At 43.6% G+C, this 16566-nt stretch overlaps 1 protein-coding gene across 3 annotated transcripts in view; it reads right to left on the bottom strand.

Annotated features, from left to right (window-relative positions):
• Positions 1-16566, bottom strand: part of ARHGEF28 (Rho guanine nucleotide exchange factor 28) — a 283146-nt gene that overhangs the window by 90889 nt on the left and 175691 nt on the right. For all 3 annotated transcript variants that reach the window (XM_084801808.1, XM_084801809.1, XM_084801810.1), the window contains 2 exons: positions 4959-5080; positions 2239-2519 (listed from right to left, as the gene is read on the bottom strand). In XM_084801808.1, coding sequence (XP_084657934.1) covers positions 2239-2519; positions 4959-5080 — 403 coding nt within the window. The remainder of the gene's footprint in view (positions 1-2238; positions 2520-4958; positions 5081-16566) is intronic.

Here is a 16566-nt window from a genome sequence, read left to right as displayed (position 1 = left end):
CTGAGTGCCCCCCAAATTTCCCTTTCATTAAGCAGTTCCCAGTCCGTCACATGCTATTGTTCACTTAATAAACTTCACTACTGGTTTATTGTCTGCCGGGCTATCACTCCCATGGTAACATCCACTGACAGGAGGGAGCTGTAGTCAGCTCAAGGATGAAAAGGAGTGCCCACAGCCCCCAGCCTCCCTTCAACCCCGCCACCATCCCTGCATTTCTCAAGGTGAAGCGATTGTACAGGAGAGGGCTAGCCTATGGTAGCGGCCTGACAGAGGGTGTTTTCAGCAGAACAGCTTCTCTTTCCTCCTCCTGGTAACAGGATGTATGTATGTGGGCAGGTAGGTAGGCAGGTAGACATTTTAATGTTGCTGTGTAGCCCAGGCTGACCTTGAACTTGCAATCTTCCTACTTTTGGCCGCTAAGTGCTAGTTTAGTTTTTTTAGGTTTTTTTGTTTGGTTGGTTGGTTTTGGTTTTTTTTTGGATATTCTAAAAAGTAAAAACTTTATTTGTAGCAAGAAAATGTTTCAACTTCCCAAAACAGGACTATAAAAACATAAATTTGAATTTCTGGGAATATTTTTATAAAGAGGATAGAATAACCATTGATGCTTTTCTCCCTTATACTTATCACTCAAGTGTCTCTTAATCATCCCACTTCTTGAGATCTGAGGGACACTTGGCGGATGCAAAAGGTTCTGCTGGGATGTATTAAACCATAGCACACAGTTTATTCTGCTTTTGCAGAACTATATGGAATCTGGCCTAGACTGGTGGATTCTTATCCTCAACACACAGAAGTCCCAAAGAACCTCATTGCAATAGAAAATAACCACTTCCTAGCATCTATAAAAACTGCAAGATAAAATACAAAAATAGAGTCAAGATTTTAGGACTTATGGTCAAAATAACTTTTGATGTCAATTCTTGGCACTTAAAAAAAAAAGCAGTCTGTAGATCCATATAGTCACGTGGATGGTGGCCATTACATACATATTCATTTATAAACATTTACATATGCAAGCACATGTCCACATGTCATTAATCTACATGCATGTTCATTTATAGATTAACATTTACATAGACATGTGCATGTCCATGTCTATGTGCATGTTCACTTTGATTCATAACTTCACATGTGAAAATGAACACAGAGTCACAGGTGTAGAACATGAGAAAAATATATTAACCCTTAAGGAAACAGGAAACCGGCTCATTTCCTAAAGAAGACGGACACACAGATGGACACAGATAGCGTGAACACACACTAGTATACGTCATCGTGGCACACAACAGCGTTTTCTAGATGTCATTTCACGTACGCCATAAAATATAAAGCCCTTGGGAGCCCACCCAGCTTGAAAAAAATGTCCACCAATCCATGGAACATCCATCCAGCCCACTCCATCCTCCCCTCCCTCTCTCTCTCTCTCTCTCTCTCTCTCTCTCTCTCTCTCTCTCTCTCTCTCAGTAGTTCTAGATTTTGAATTTAGTGATTTTTCTCCTCCTTGATCTCTTCTTCCTTTTTATAGCTTACACACATACACAATAAATTGTCTTATTTTGCACTCTGTAAAAAACAAATCTGCAGCTTACATTTTTTTCAACTTCATGCTTCTGAGATGCATATTATATATGCACACTTGTGCTTAAATAATTTTCTTGACGTATAGTGTTCCATTTATACGATTTTTTAAAAACTATGTAAAACTACATATATCATCCCCAATTGAGATATTTCCTACTGTTACAAACACTAATATACTGGTCTGCTGGTAAACACCTGTCACAACATCAAATAACTTTTAGAAGTTGTTACACGATGCTCATGACTCTCAATTGCCATTGTACTCATGTCACCAAACACGGTAATGTCAGACTTTCCAACTTCTACATCATCTACTAATACTCAGCATTGTGCCTTTCCTCTGTTGCATTTTCATTGGTCTTTTTAACTGTCTTACTTTTGAATCAATATATATAGGAAATAAACAGAAGGCAACATTTTGATATAGAGAGATAAATGATGGAGACAATTTTTATTTATTTATTTACTTATTGTTTTTTGTTTGTTTGTTTGTTTGTTTGTTTGTTTTGTTTTTAGCAGAGTGTCTCTGTGTAGCCCTGACTGTCCTGGACTCACTCTATAGACCAGGCTGGCCTCGAACTCACAGCGCTCCACCTGCCTCTGCCTCCCCTTTCTCCAATTTCCTTCCGTTTTCCTCCAGGCCAAGCACCTCACCTTCTTTTCTTGAGGAGACCCTGCTCCTTCTCAAATTCATGGAGACCAAACGGAAGGTTCAAGCTGGAAGTGCGAGAGCTGACTGGTGACATGCAAGGCTGCGGAGTCGCGGTGTTCACCGACCCCTCGCTGTCCTCACCAGGTGGGTGCCCACAGGGACTGATGTCACAAGGCGGGAGGTGCCTGCAAGCCTGAGGCCCCAGGGTGCACCTCACGGATTCGGGGCTGGTATGGGCGGAGAGTCCTTCTATATTTATATAGCTGATGTCCAAATCGCCAACCTGGACATTGGATGAGAACATTTTGTCAAACAAAAGCAGGAAAAAGGGTGCTTTAATTAAAATCAACAAAACTCCCAGAGTTTAAAAAAAAAAATCTCCAGCACATTTATCTTTTGTAGCAAATGTAACTCTCAGAGTAGCAGGGAGGGCCAGGAGAATACCTCGATTCGTAATGTGCCAATGACCTGAATTCTAATCACCAGAGCATGCAAAAGCCGAGCATGGTGGTGTGTCTGTGACCCCAACCATCCCAACCATGGGACAAAAGAGGCAAAGGATGCCTACAGCTTGCTGTCCAGCCAGCCTAGCCAAGCTTACCTTAACGGCACAAAGTCAGCAATCTTTTACTATGTTTACTGAATTGGACTATCTGCATTCTTTTTCTTGTGTGTTCTGTATTATTAAAGCAACATTTCTCTCACCTAAGGTATGCATAAACAAAAATTATTCCGAGCTTCACCATTGAGATTTTTTTTTCCAATTTTAGTGCATTTTTTTTGAACATTGTAAAGACACTTTCCCCATATAAGGTTGAAACATTCACAGTAGTTGGGGTGGATGGAAGTGAAATTAATGATCTGTCCAGTGAGGCTTAGAATGTGACAGGATAAAGACTCAAAAAGTCCACTGAAATTATGGAGAAAATATAATAAAATTTAAAAATCTCTGTAACGCCTGACCATGACCTCTACAAATATCTACATGCTGAAAACTATAAAACACTGATGAAAGAATTTTTAAAAGGCCCAGAGAAATACAAAGATACCCTTGAGATCAGAGGTTGGAAGAGGTAGTGTCCTCTGACCTCCATTTTGCACTGTGGCTTACACACACACACACACACACACACACACACACACACACACACACACTAACAACCAATTTTTAAATGAGGTAAGGGACTAAACAGACATTTTTCTAAAGAAGATTTCCTAATTGTCATGAAAAGATGTCCACTAACATCAGGATGCTAACACCAGTCATCCCGGAAATGCAAATCAAAACCACAGTGAAGAATCATGTTAAAGCTGTCACCAAAAGGCAGCAAAAGAGAGTAAGTGAGAGGCAGAGAAGGGAGCTCTGGCACACTGCTGACAGAGGATGTAAATTAGCTCGGCCATCAGTGAAACGAGCAGAGCGATTCCTCAAAACCCTAAACACAACAACTGCACACTCCAGAAAGCCCACCCACCTCTGGGTCTATATCCAAGGGAAACACAGTCATTCTCCTCAAGAACTATCTCTACTCTTATGTCCACAGAAGCATCCTTCCAGCTTTCACAATGAGCGTGCATCTCTCAACACATCGCCTTGCATACTTCAGTGCATATTATTTTGTCAACTCTCCCTCAAAGGGGCTAGAAAATAAATCTATATATTACCACAAATATAGTAAGCCTTACATGTAAATATCCATTTGTGTCTGAGTGTGGCTAACACACACAGCCCAACCATCCCTAACACTGAGGGCTTACTCCATACTCCAACCTCAGTGTCTGTAGCCACAGCTCGCGTTCAGATGGCTTATGTCCAGATAGCCACACCAGTTGTATATAGTTAGCATCGATGCTAAAGTATTGGTTTCTCCATCACTTTGAATTCCCCCCTCCCCGGCCTCTGCCGTTTATAGCATGCATCTATTGTAACACCGTTCAATGACACTAAAACAGGCTGAAACAGAGACTGACTAGACAGGAAAAAAAATCATAAAATACCTTAATGCCCCATTAGTGGATGTGTGCATGTACACATGTGCATGTGTGTCTCCGGCATGCCTAAGATGGGGACTATCTTTCAAGGTAGCAAATAAATTCAGGAATTTCATGTTATCAAAATTACCCAAGAAAATCCTTTAAGATTCTGCCAAACTAGGATGTGAAAAAAAAATTTTCACATTTATAATATTTAACTTTCATAAATACAAAGAAACTTCAAGATGCCTGGGTTGAAGAACAGAAGCAAAGCCACGTGGCGCCAATGCACCTAAGCTCCGCTCTACCTGAGCCCACAGGTCTCCACTGGGGAAAGAATGGAGAAATTCTAAGTGGCTCAGCCTCCTCGTGACACGACACTGCTCTGTGGGCGCAGCAAAGTTCTATCTCAACACACATCAGCTGGCACGTTATACAGATTAAAGATGGTTTATGTGACCCACAGCAGCTGGGCTGGGACCAGTATCTGCATGTCCATTACTGCCCACTAGATTTAAATACGTATATTGCCTCATCCACACACACAGAGAGAAACAGAGAGAGACAGAGAGGGAGTTTATTGAAAAGCTATTTGAATGATACTGGTAGTTTGTTGCCATTTCCTGTCTGGCTTCCCCAAGGAGCTTCCTCGTTCCTCCTGGCTACACTCAAGACCCCTCCCTTTGAGTGCCTCTCTTTCATTTTGGGATGTGGTTCAAATGCCCCAGCCCACCTCAGCTGGCCATACCTGATCGATCACCATGCAGTTAGCATAGATTTCATCACCCCCATTCAGCACGTCAGAGAGCTGGCCTGCAGCAAGGGACGTTGCAGCGTGCTTGGAGTTTTTGAGGTCTTCGAAGGAGTGATCTAGAAGAAACGAGCAGGACTGAGAAATTATGGAGTATGAGCAACTCATCTTACACCCAAGTTTTATCTTCTTAGCCAAACAAACAAAAACCCATTTAAAAAAAAATGCATTTTGTAACTGTCTTCATGCCTTAACATTGGCTGTGCAAGTACACTTCTGTACCTCAATCTTCTCAGTTATCTAAAACTTAAATAGTTCCAGACAGATAAATATTAGTCCGCTGCAAGCACAGATTCCCCCTTTCATGAGAGACAAATCCTCACACATTAAATCCAACTAACTCTCTTTCCTTTACTAATGACATGAAAGCAGTCTTTAGTACCACGCTTCTCAAGTACGTGATGGGCTCAGACTGGCTGAGTTACAAATGATCCAAAGACAGCGCGAGGCCCCGCAGTGGTGGCTCAGGAACACCCACACACCCTCGCCTCTCAGGGGCCTCTTTCCTTCTTTCTGAATCTCAGAAATGGCTTTCCTTGCTTCCAGGGTCTCAGCTTTGCTCCTAACAGTAAACGTTGCTCAGAGTTGGACCCTGGAGAGTGAGACGCTACTGTAATTGCAGAGCGCACAGGGTTGACGGCAATAAAAAAAAAAAACCAACGTGAGCCAGAGCCTGGCTTCCTGTGCCTGGTTTGTTTATTCAATCTCCAGACACCATCGTGGAGTCTCCCCATCTGTAAAAGCAGACGAACAGCACTCTTTTTTGTGTGTGTGCTGAATGAAATGAGTCCACATTCATATAGCAGTTGACAGTAAGTGTTCCTGTTAATATGATATGTTACTGTTATTAATGTTTGCTACCATTACTATGACCTTTAATCATGAGCAATATGAAGTACAAGCATAGTGATATTAGCCACAGTATTGTGTCTGTAACTGACTTGAGTGGGGTAGATTCATGGTATGTCCACAGACAGTGTTACCTAAGCAAGTTTTCTCCAATGGCTACAAAAGAGAAAGAACACAGCTGGGTGTGGTGGCACGCATGCCTTCAGCCCCAGCAGGGAGGCAGATGCAGGCGGATCTCTGGGAGTTTGAGACAAGCCTGGTCTACAGAGCAAGTTCTAATATATAATATTAATATTGTCTTTAAAACAAAACAAGGGACAGTATTGCCCCCAACACCATGAAATTGGCATGTGTCCCACTGCCTGACTCAGCCCTATCACAGGGTAAAGACTGTGAATCATGACTCAGGACTACAGGATTGATGTGTAATAGTTAAACATCCTATTTTTCCATAGAAAGTTATGGAGGACATAAAAGATAGATATAAAGACGTGGCCCTGGCTTCAAATTACAAATCTGGACCTACTTTCCCCCACAGAACACTAAAAATGAAGCTTCTTAAGAAAACATAAAATAGATGAAAAGTGTTTTCTTCTATCCATAATAGGTTATTTTACTAATTTATTTAATAACTCGCTAGCAATGTGATACACACAAAGCCCCCAGGCCTTTTACATGTCTGATTTTTATGATTCATCACCATACAGATTGATTCTAACTACACAGAAGAAGCTCCCATAATTATAAATCAAGGATGTGACAAAACACCTTCAGTGTCATGACGAGTCAGAAAACACTTGCTCATTTGTTATTCTAGAGAAGGTTCGAAAGCAATCACAGATAATACAACATGGCCTTGTGGCGTGCGATCAATCAAGCCAGGCAGTTCTACAGTGTTTTGCGTTCACAGACGTGAAACACCTGGCACTTCTGCCATCACACATAGAAGCCGTTCGTCTCCGGATTAACCTAAGAGCTGGCCAGATACTTGAAACAAGCAGCATAGATTTTACTTTACTTAAAGGTACAGAATCAAGTGGTGAGATCTCATCCTAAGTTGTGGGGCCTTGATGAAGGTATTGCTCTGGTTTTGGGGTGTGTGTGTGTGTGTGTGTGTGTGTGTGTGTGAGCATACTCATATATAAGTACCTGTGGAGGCCAGGGAGGCATGAGGAAGGCATCAGATCCCCTGGGGCTGGAGCAACAGGTGGTAGTGAGCCTCCAGATGAGGGCGCTAGGAACTGAACTCCGATCCTCTGAACAAGCGAGGGCTCTTTAAGAAGCATCTCTCCCAAGAGCCTTGTTCTTAATGACCAAGAACATTGTGTTCAGAACGCTGAGCACTTACTCCAGCAATGAGCAGGACCAGAAACTGCTGTCATTTTTCCAGCACATAGTAGAATATACTTTTTCCACTACAAACCTGTGTCCTACGTGCCACGTCAGGGGTCTATAGGGAGACTGTATCCATGTCACAAAATACCCTGCAAAATGGCTTGAGTATGGAAACTTAGTCTAATTTGTTTTCTGAATTTGATTAGGGCTTAGAAAAGGACATGATTGAGTCACAAAGCTGGGCTACAGATGATCCCTTAGAATTAACTTAAAAATATTCAAAGCTCTGAAAAATCAAAAGTTTGCTTCAAACGTTTGGTTCGCAAATGCATTTTGTGGCCAGTCTAACTTGAATTTGTGTACAGACGTTAGCTCTTCCACTTAAGGTCAATGTTCAGACATTTGCCACGGACATGCTTCCAGTCTTGATGGCTGTGGTGCTCAGCGTCTCCTACAAGAGTCACAGAAACTCCAATGCAACACGTATGAAGTCACCGTGAGTCTCTACAGTGGTGACACAGCTGACATTGGGCCAAAACATCCCAAACCTTTGTCATTCTCCTCTCAATTTCATATTTTTCTACAGCAGTGGTTCTCATCCTGTGGGTCATGACCCCTTTGGGGTCCCATATCAGATATTCTTGCATTAAGACTTATTACAGTAGCAAAAATAAAGTGATGTAGTATCAATGAAAATAAGCTTATGGTTGGGGTCCCCACAACATGAAGAACTATATTAAGGGGGTCACAGGATTAGGAAGGTTGAGAACCACAGCGACACATTTAAGTTGCTACGTTCTTTAGTATTTCCATCAGATTCGCACACTTATTTTTCCCTTTAAATGATGTTATTTTGAAAGAAATACCTTATCCCCAGTATAAACAGAAAGCCAGTCTTCCTTGACAAAAGTAGTAATGAATGGGAAAACTAAAGGCTACAGGATTAAAACAATTAGAAAACTCCAAGTATAGTTACCTATGGGAGACTGAGAGGCCTGCTCTCTCTGTGAGGTGCATGGAGATTCCAAAGGACCCCAGGGGGGCATCAAGGATCTGACGTATCCAACTAAACTTTTCTTTCTACCAATGGACAGAGCAGTAGAGCCTGACTGCCAAGGGGCGAGAGCTAGATCACTTACAGTACTTGCTACACAGCATTAGGATCAGAGTTCAATTTCCAGAGCCTGTGTGGGGAAGGCAAAAAGCTGACACACACTTGTAATGCAGTGCTGGGGAGGAGGACACATCTCTAGAGCTCGCTCGTCAGCCAGCAGAGCCACTTGGTGAGGCCCGTACTGAGGAGAGACCTCTGCTTAAGTAGAAACCATGGATAGCGCTTGAGGAAGGACACTGAGGCTTCTGCAAGCATGAGCACAAGTGCACACACATTTGCACACATGCACACACATGTACACACATGCACATGTGCACAGAGAGCAACACACAGAGCAATTTGTAAAATACATACCTAATTATTACCGGTTGACTGTGCAATGTCCCCCTGTGCGCTCGTGTATTTGAACACTTGGTCTCCACCTAGAGACACTCTTCTGGGAGGCCATGGGGACTAACTAGCACACATTGACAGGCATGGAGCTTGTCCCCATGTGAGAAGTCACAGATACAAAGCTCCCATGCACACAGACTGGCCCTCTCCTACCACATCTTCCTCCTGTGAATCTGTGACCCAAATAAGCCTCCCTCCCTTAAACTACCACTGTCAAACTGCTTGTCACAGAGAGAAGAAAAGCCCTAGACTGACCTAATATTGCAGCAGCTGGGTGTAAGCGTCTCAGAAGGAGTGATTTGGTGTGACTATTATGAATCTAGCCACCTCCATAACAGCTGTTCCTGGTCCTTGTCATTGCTTTGTCACCCCCAACGATGACCCAGTGTGACAAAGTCTGTCCGGGCTAGCTTTTGATATTCATGTGTAGTTTGGGTTTTTTTGAAATAACTTTGAGCTAGCCAAGTAGTTGACTGGGTCAAAGGGCAAACCTGATGAGACCCACCCCCAGGATCCATGCAAGGTAGGAGAGAACTGATTCCACAACGCTGTCCTCTGACTTACACACACACACACACACACACACACACACACACACCACTAAATAAAACAAACAAACAATTTCACCCTTAACTATAACTTTGCATGTTGAAAAACAGCCCTGTAATCCCAGCACTTAGGAGGTACAGTCAAGAGGATCAGGAATTCAAAGACATCCTTAACCACACAGTGAGTTTAAGGCCAGCCTGGGCTACATAAAGCCCTGTCTCATAAAAAGCAAAACAAAATAACCCAAGGCAACTGGAACACAGAAAACATGGTATGTGCTACCAAAAAAAAAATGCAAAATTCTAGTTTTATCTTAGTTCCAATAGGATTTCTCTCCGGTGACTCAGGAGCAAAAACTTCTAAATCTGAGGGATTTTATAGCTGCAGAGGGCAATCAGTCAGATATGGCGCTTCCCCAGAACAGCGGGGGCGGTTTAGGAACGAGAAGATATGACAAGACAGAGTGGATGAGGGCCAGATTCTTCCTGGGGTGCCCACAGGATCAACAGCTGCTCAGGGGATCCCCAGTCCTCCCTCAGTAACTACCATCGCTACTGGGTAGCTCCACCGGGGCTCCCTAAACCAAAGACTCCCATCAGTATGTCCTTGAATGACAGATGCTCTAACGACAGGAGATAACAAGGGAAATATTTTTGTCCTGGAAAGATGGCCCTTTGGCACTGAGAAGGCGGTGGTGGTGGTGGCTGAAGTGCTTCCCTTCTCTCAGAGGTGCCACAAATCTAGCAGGAAGTGGTTTATAACATAGAGCAAGCAGCCTGGATGACTAGAAGCTGACTTCTGACAAAACCCAGGTTGCCTTCTGGAAGGCCAGGCCTGGTAGCGAAAGGAAAGTGTAGCCTACTTGCCTGGTTATGTAAGAGACGTGCACACTCAGACATAAACAAACCGGTGGCCAGCTTGCTGCGAAGCTGCCTGCTTGCTCTTACCCACTCCCTGCCAAGCTCTCACCACAAAAGCTAGCTAAGGCTTACAATCCAGAAGTTTCCTGGCCAAATTAGACAGAGTTAGACAAATCCATTCATTCACTTGCTCCTTCCTTCCTTCTTTCCTTTTCTTCTTCCTGCAGTGTGCTTTGTCTTAAACATAGAACTATATGAGCATAGCAGGACTTATTGAGAATAACTAGCAATGGCTGGTAAGCCTGGTTTCAGAGTTCAGTGTGAGGCAGCCCATGAAACAGTGACTATATTGTCAGCATGGCCCTCCTAGGACAGCTCTTTTCTTGTCCACTGGGACCCACAGCAGAGTTTGTCCCAATCGTTCACTCCCACGGCACTTTATCACCTCTTACACCAGTTATATTTGCTTCCTGTGTGTCATCATTTTCTCCCAAGCACATAAGTCCTATAAGAAAAGTGACTTTGAATGTTTTATTCACTTTGTCCCCAGGGCTGAGAAGAAAGCCAGGCCATACTCAATATGCAATCATTAATTGTGGAGATAAGGGATAATTTCACCTCAAGAAAATAAACCTGTACCAGGAACAATTAAGAGAATAACACTCTTTTGGGGGCTGACATATCTTCTCAGCTTCTGGAAACTTCCTTGGCTTTGTCTGGGCTCCTTTTTTTCTCCTCTAGCACTTTCTTCTTTCTCCCACTGATTCCAGCTCTCCTCCCAACTTTTGCCATGAACCTGCTAATTGTATGACCTGCTGGGCCCAGCCCAGGCCTCTCTGCTTGTCTGACCTTTGCAAATGTCTTCCAGGCACAGCCACTGCCATCCCCTGCCAAGTCTCTGCAGGACAACAGGCTCTCCTTCCTGGGCTGTCCTGCATTTTGCCCTATGGCATCTACCACACCCCAGAGGGGGGAAAAATTAATTTCACTCCTCTGGATAGAGGTAACTTTCTGTTGGGTCTGACCAATAAACAGAACAAATGGAACAGCACAGGCCCTGCGTGCGTCCTCTGCCCCCAGGTATCAAGAGCCCAGGGACAGTACTATTTCATCCCTTTACTTAAAACATCGGGAAGAGTCATGGTGGCACCAGGCTGTAATCTCAGCATTGAAGATGCTGAGGCAGGGGAACTGTGCGTGTAAAGCCTGCATGGGCTACATAGTGAAGTCCTGCCTCAAAAAAAAAAAAATCAATAGGATAGATTTTTGGGCATCACTCTCATCTAGAGAAGTAAGGGGACATCAGCCAATTTTGCAAATGAGGAAATTGGGGAGAAGATGGGGGCGAGGTGGTGGGAGTGAAGCACTGAAATGAACAGAAGGTATAAAAAAAACGTGAGATATAACTAAAGCGTCACCGTCAACACTCCCGTCCCCCCGACAGGCACTGAACACCACTGCTGCAACAACTACACACATTGTGCTTATCACGAACCGGACTCTTGTCATTCCGTCCAATCATCTAACCCTAAACAACAAGGGCAAGGAAACAAGGTGCCACTCACGACCCCCGTCATCCCCCCCCCCCAAGATCACGTAGCCAACTGGCGGCCACCCTGGTAGACGCCTCTAAGTCCTTCGCTATATTACTGCAGTTACTGGCTATTCCATTTTGAAGCAAAGAAAATAGTGTTTGACTGAAATAGAGTCTTAGCAGAGACTACTCAGTTTAGAGGTTAGGGTTTGTTAAGATTCATGTTAGATCAATACCCTTAAATTGGCGAACATTTTGCAGTGGACATTCCACGGGTGTACTGAATGCATCATAAACACCTGGCCTTGTGAAAGGAGAGAAAGATGACTTAGTAGTAATGGGATTTTCTTGGTTTTTCAAAAATGTAGATACCACACCAATAGAAACTGACATATGGTAGAATATTTCATATAAATTATTTTAGATATTCAGGCACAGCTCCAATCCAGTCTGGCAGACAATTCTGAAATGCCCTTTGAGTGCGAATCAAATTTCAATCTCTCTCCTCTCTCTCTCTCTCTCTCTCTCCCTCTCTCTCTCTCTCTCTCTCTCTCTCTCTCTCTCCATCTATCTATATCATGTGTGTGTGTGTGTGTGTGTGTGTGTGTGTGTGTGTGTGTCTAGATGAATTACCTATAAACATATAATCATTTTTATTATTCTTAGAGGAATAAACTGTTGAGAGGTTAATACCATTTTTTCTCTGCAGAGTAATGCCTCTGGATCTACAATATAGCACGCATCTAAGACAAACTGAGCATGATTTTATGCTTACAGTGCTACAGTGTACAAGTAGGAAAACTTGATTTTTCCATCAGCTTTGTAACAAATAGATTACTGTAAATGCAACTTATGTGGCATGTATATTTTAAAAATTAAAAAAAAGATGGTATTTGAACAATGCCTGGTACTTTCCCATTAGGAAGTCTCATTAATATATACAGTGTGGCTTATTTCTAGGTGTGTTCACCTACTTCCTGGGCTCCCAGTGTGTAATTTGTCCTGGTAACTTGTTGCCAGGATATGACAGTGTAAGCCTGGCTGAGGAAGCACCCATAAAACAGCAGATATATAATTTCATTTTGTTTTAACAGCACAATGTTCAAAATACCCAGGAGAAAGAGCTAGAAAGCAAAGCCAAGATGCCAAGATGCATGTCATAAAGCATATTTTGTTTTTACTTTCAAGTTTTTATGACCTACAATTTCTAGATTTTCAAGAATAACATCTTTATATATAAAACAATGGGGGGGGAAGTCTATTTCTTTTGCAATGTGTCATTTCATGCAAAACAGTGGCTTATCAGTATGCACACATGTATTACTGGAAATGTTTTCCCTAAGAGTACATATTCTCCATAGCCATTTGGGTATTAACATATCCATTTTCCTGGTTAATGTATTTTCTGTTGTTTTTTTTTTTTAATTTGTACTTGACAATTTCATACACATACATAACACATACTGGCCACGCTCACCCCCTCCCATCTCCCTACTAACCCTGTCTACCCCACCTCTTCCCAACAAATTTCTCTCACACATTCATGTCTAGAAATGTGAAGTGGGCTGGGAGTGTAGCTCGGCCCATAGAGCATTTGCCTAATGTGTGCAAAGCCCTTGGTTCTATCCCAGAGCTACCGAAATAAGGGGGTGAACTCCTGTGGCACAAATCCAGAGACGACAAGAATAATAAACCTTGTCCTTTGCCTCTGCTTCCCAATCTAAGGGACCTTTGTAAAGTTCTGGAATGCACAGAAGGCCCTCGCACCGATCCAGAGGAAAGTATACAGCTGCCCTCACACGGAAAGTGAGCATCCGCAGAGAAGTGTCATCACTTTCCTTAGCCATTTCTCTTCACTCTCCTGGGACTCTGCTGGCGTAAGTCTTGGAATGGAAAGTCTCACCTCAAGGTCTTCTGAGCTGGACCTGTGGCTACACAGAAAATTATCCAGATTCCAGAAAGTTCTCCATCCCTGGAATTTCCTGTGGCTTGGATGGATGCTAGGTCACTTGTAGATCTCAGTCTGTACCAAGAGAAGCCCAAGAGAGAAACCAGGAAACCTCTGACCAGCAGACCAGAGTGTCCACTGCCCTCGGAACTTGCCTTACCTCCTGGGTTCCTGCCTCTCTGCCTAGGCCTGTTACCAAGAGCAATGGCTAAAGACGGGAGGTAGTGGGCTCCAGAAGTGGAACAGCCTTTCTCAGAGGATCTAAGCCTTCTACATACCCAGTTAAACCTGGCTTTGTTAGATCAGATTTTTAGCAAAGTCTCTTTCTTCTGTTTGAAAGACTCAACGGTCACAATTACTGACTGAGAAGCCAGCTCCTCCTCCATCACACCCAAGAGGCATTGAGGAAAGTGAGGGGCAGGGAGAAAGAGCAATCTTTTGAGAGCAACAGTTCCCCCCAAATCTTTCCTAGTCCTCTTTCCTAATTACAGCAGCACGAAGTGGCCTTCCAAAGCACATGTTTACGTTTGAGAACAGACTCTCAAGTGTGTGGGTAATTTGGTTCAGCCCTCGCTTCCACTGAGCAGGGAAGTAGATATTGTGCTGGTGTGGACTTGGTCAGCAATCTCAACGCAATCCTCTAAGGTCGGAAGCAAATAAGCATAAAGGAAACATTGGCGAGCTATGGGGAAAGTTAACACATGACACAGCCCCAAATACATAAAGCCTCAAATACATAAAGTGTTTTTTTCCCAAAACCACTTCAAGTAACTGTAAAAACATAAACAAATGGATAAGAAAGATGTCCCCATGTGTCATCGTCATCAATGGGTACTCAATGAATAATTCGAACCCTTCATATGAAAAGACACTGGCACACAGACATGGTTTTGTTCATTTCTGATGCTACAAGAAATGTCAATTCCCCCCAGGACTTACATACTTTCACCCTCCTGGATGCCATCAAAAGTTACTGAGGACCACCACAGGCAGAGCTATATATTAGCACGGTGCAGAATGATTCTTGGAAATATAAAGTCGCTTTTTTTTTTTTAGTCGCGTCTTCAACACGAACATTTTGAGTGAGTGGGCGAGTGGGTGAGTGGGTGATGAAAGCTAAGTGCTGCCTGGTATTCCTCAAATCATTCCCGGCTTCTCCTGGTTGAGAAACTCTACTGAATCCTACTTCGTCATCACGGGGAAACTGCCCAGATAAGCATGAACTGGATGTGGGATTTGTCCATGATCCATGCTCCCTCTGCTAGCTATGGGGATAGTGGAAATTAAAGATACAAATAAGTGGTTCCTTTGCTAGCAGTGTGAGCTAGCCACTCTGAGAATGGGTGGGTTTTTCTTGTTTCATTCAGATCATCTGAATCGTGAGATGAGGTATATGCACACAAGGTCAAAGAGCAGTGCCAGGCTCAGCTTCCCCAGGTACTCTCAGTTGCCTACATGTGAGGATGGCACTCTAAGGTCCCAAACACCTCAGAGAGAAGCAATCAGGGTTGGGTTGAGCATATATGGTTGGCCATCGTATCTACCATAGTGCAGAAGAAGACGCTTCTGGAGAGAGCATCTGGGACAGCATCCAGGGACAGAGACCCACCCGCACCCCCATCCCAGGCAGGTAAAGCCGAGTCAGTTTTCAATCCAAAAGGAGAATCACTGAGCCCTGCCTAACACCAGGAGAGGAGCCCAGCAGTAGACCTTGGTCATAAGTGCCAACATCAGGCAGTCATGTTTCTGAGAAGAAGCTAAGTTAGTCCAGTAAGACCCAGAAGGCACTGCAAAGATTCAAGAACCAGGCCCCTCCTTCCGCCAACTGCCTTCCACTCTCACCAGGGAGACATATTGAATACTAACAAGGAAGGGAAGTGGGGTGAAGAACTATCAGGAGAAATCCAGGGTACCAAATTATTCTCCAATGATACCAATCAGTTGCTGAAAATGACCCTTTACATTATGGCATCAAACCAAGTTTTCCATATTAGATTAAAATATACTCTTCCCCCTCCCCATCCCAATGACTATAGGGTAGTACTTTATGAAAATAAGAATGAATGTAGAAGCTGGGCGTGGTGGCACACACCTTTAATCCCAGCACTCGGGAGGCAGAAGCAGGTGGGCCGATGTGAGTTCGAGGCCAGCCTGGTCTACAAAATAAGTGTGAGTACACAGAGAAACCTTGTCTTGAAAAAACCAACCAAACAACCAAACAAAAAGAATGAATGTAGATAAAATAAATAGTAAACAAACCAATATTCCCAGACTGCATTCCATGACCCAGCAGTGGAGATCTGAGATGCACAGAACACTCCACCTTCCAGGGACCTTAAGGTAAAGATGTGACATGCCAGCTGTGATAGGGAAAGAGAAGGGCTATCAGAAGAACACACGGGGCTGGAGAGATGGCTCAGCGGTTAAGGGCACTGACTGCTCTTCCAGAGGTTCTGGGTTCAATTCCCAGCAACCACATGGTGGCTCACAACCATCTGTAATGTAATCTGATGCCCTCTTCTGGCCTGCAGGTGTGCATGCATGCAGAGCACTGTACACATAATAATAAATAACTTTAGAAGGAGGAGGAGGAGGAGAAGAAGAAGATGTGCCAAGCAGAATGGCACCTTGGAGGGTGCAGAGACCTGAGGAAAGCGTCTATGAGCTATTCCTTGAAAGAGAAGTCAGGGGTTTCCAGTTTGTAAGAAGAGATATTAACCTGAATTTGCTCTTTTTTTTAAAGGGGAGGGGGAGACAGAGGAGACCTTGAGGGTAACTCACAGAACTGACTCGACTTAATAGCCCAAGCCTGAGAAATAGGGAAGTGGGCAACTACAGGGGCCTCAGAGACCGTGCAAAGCCTGGAGCCTCACGGGACCTTGCCATTTGCTTGCTTCTCTTTGCATCCTTTCTGACTGCAGCTGAGTTGCCTATAGCTAACAGTGTCACCACTGAGAAGAAAG

The sequence above is a fragment of the Acomys minous genome, assembly GCF_964271855.1.
Source record: "Acomys minous genome assembly, chromosome: 11".
Lineage (NCBI taxonomy): Eukaryota > Metazoa > Chordata > Mammalia > Rodentia > Muridae > Acomys > Acomys minous.
The sequence above is the reverse complement of the archived record's forward strand: the minus strand, read 5'-3'. Positions and strand labels throughout refer to the sequence as shown.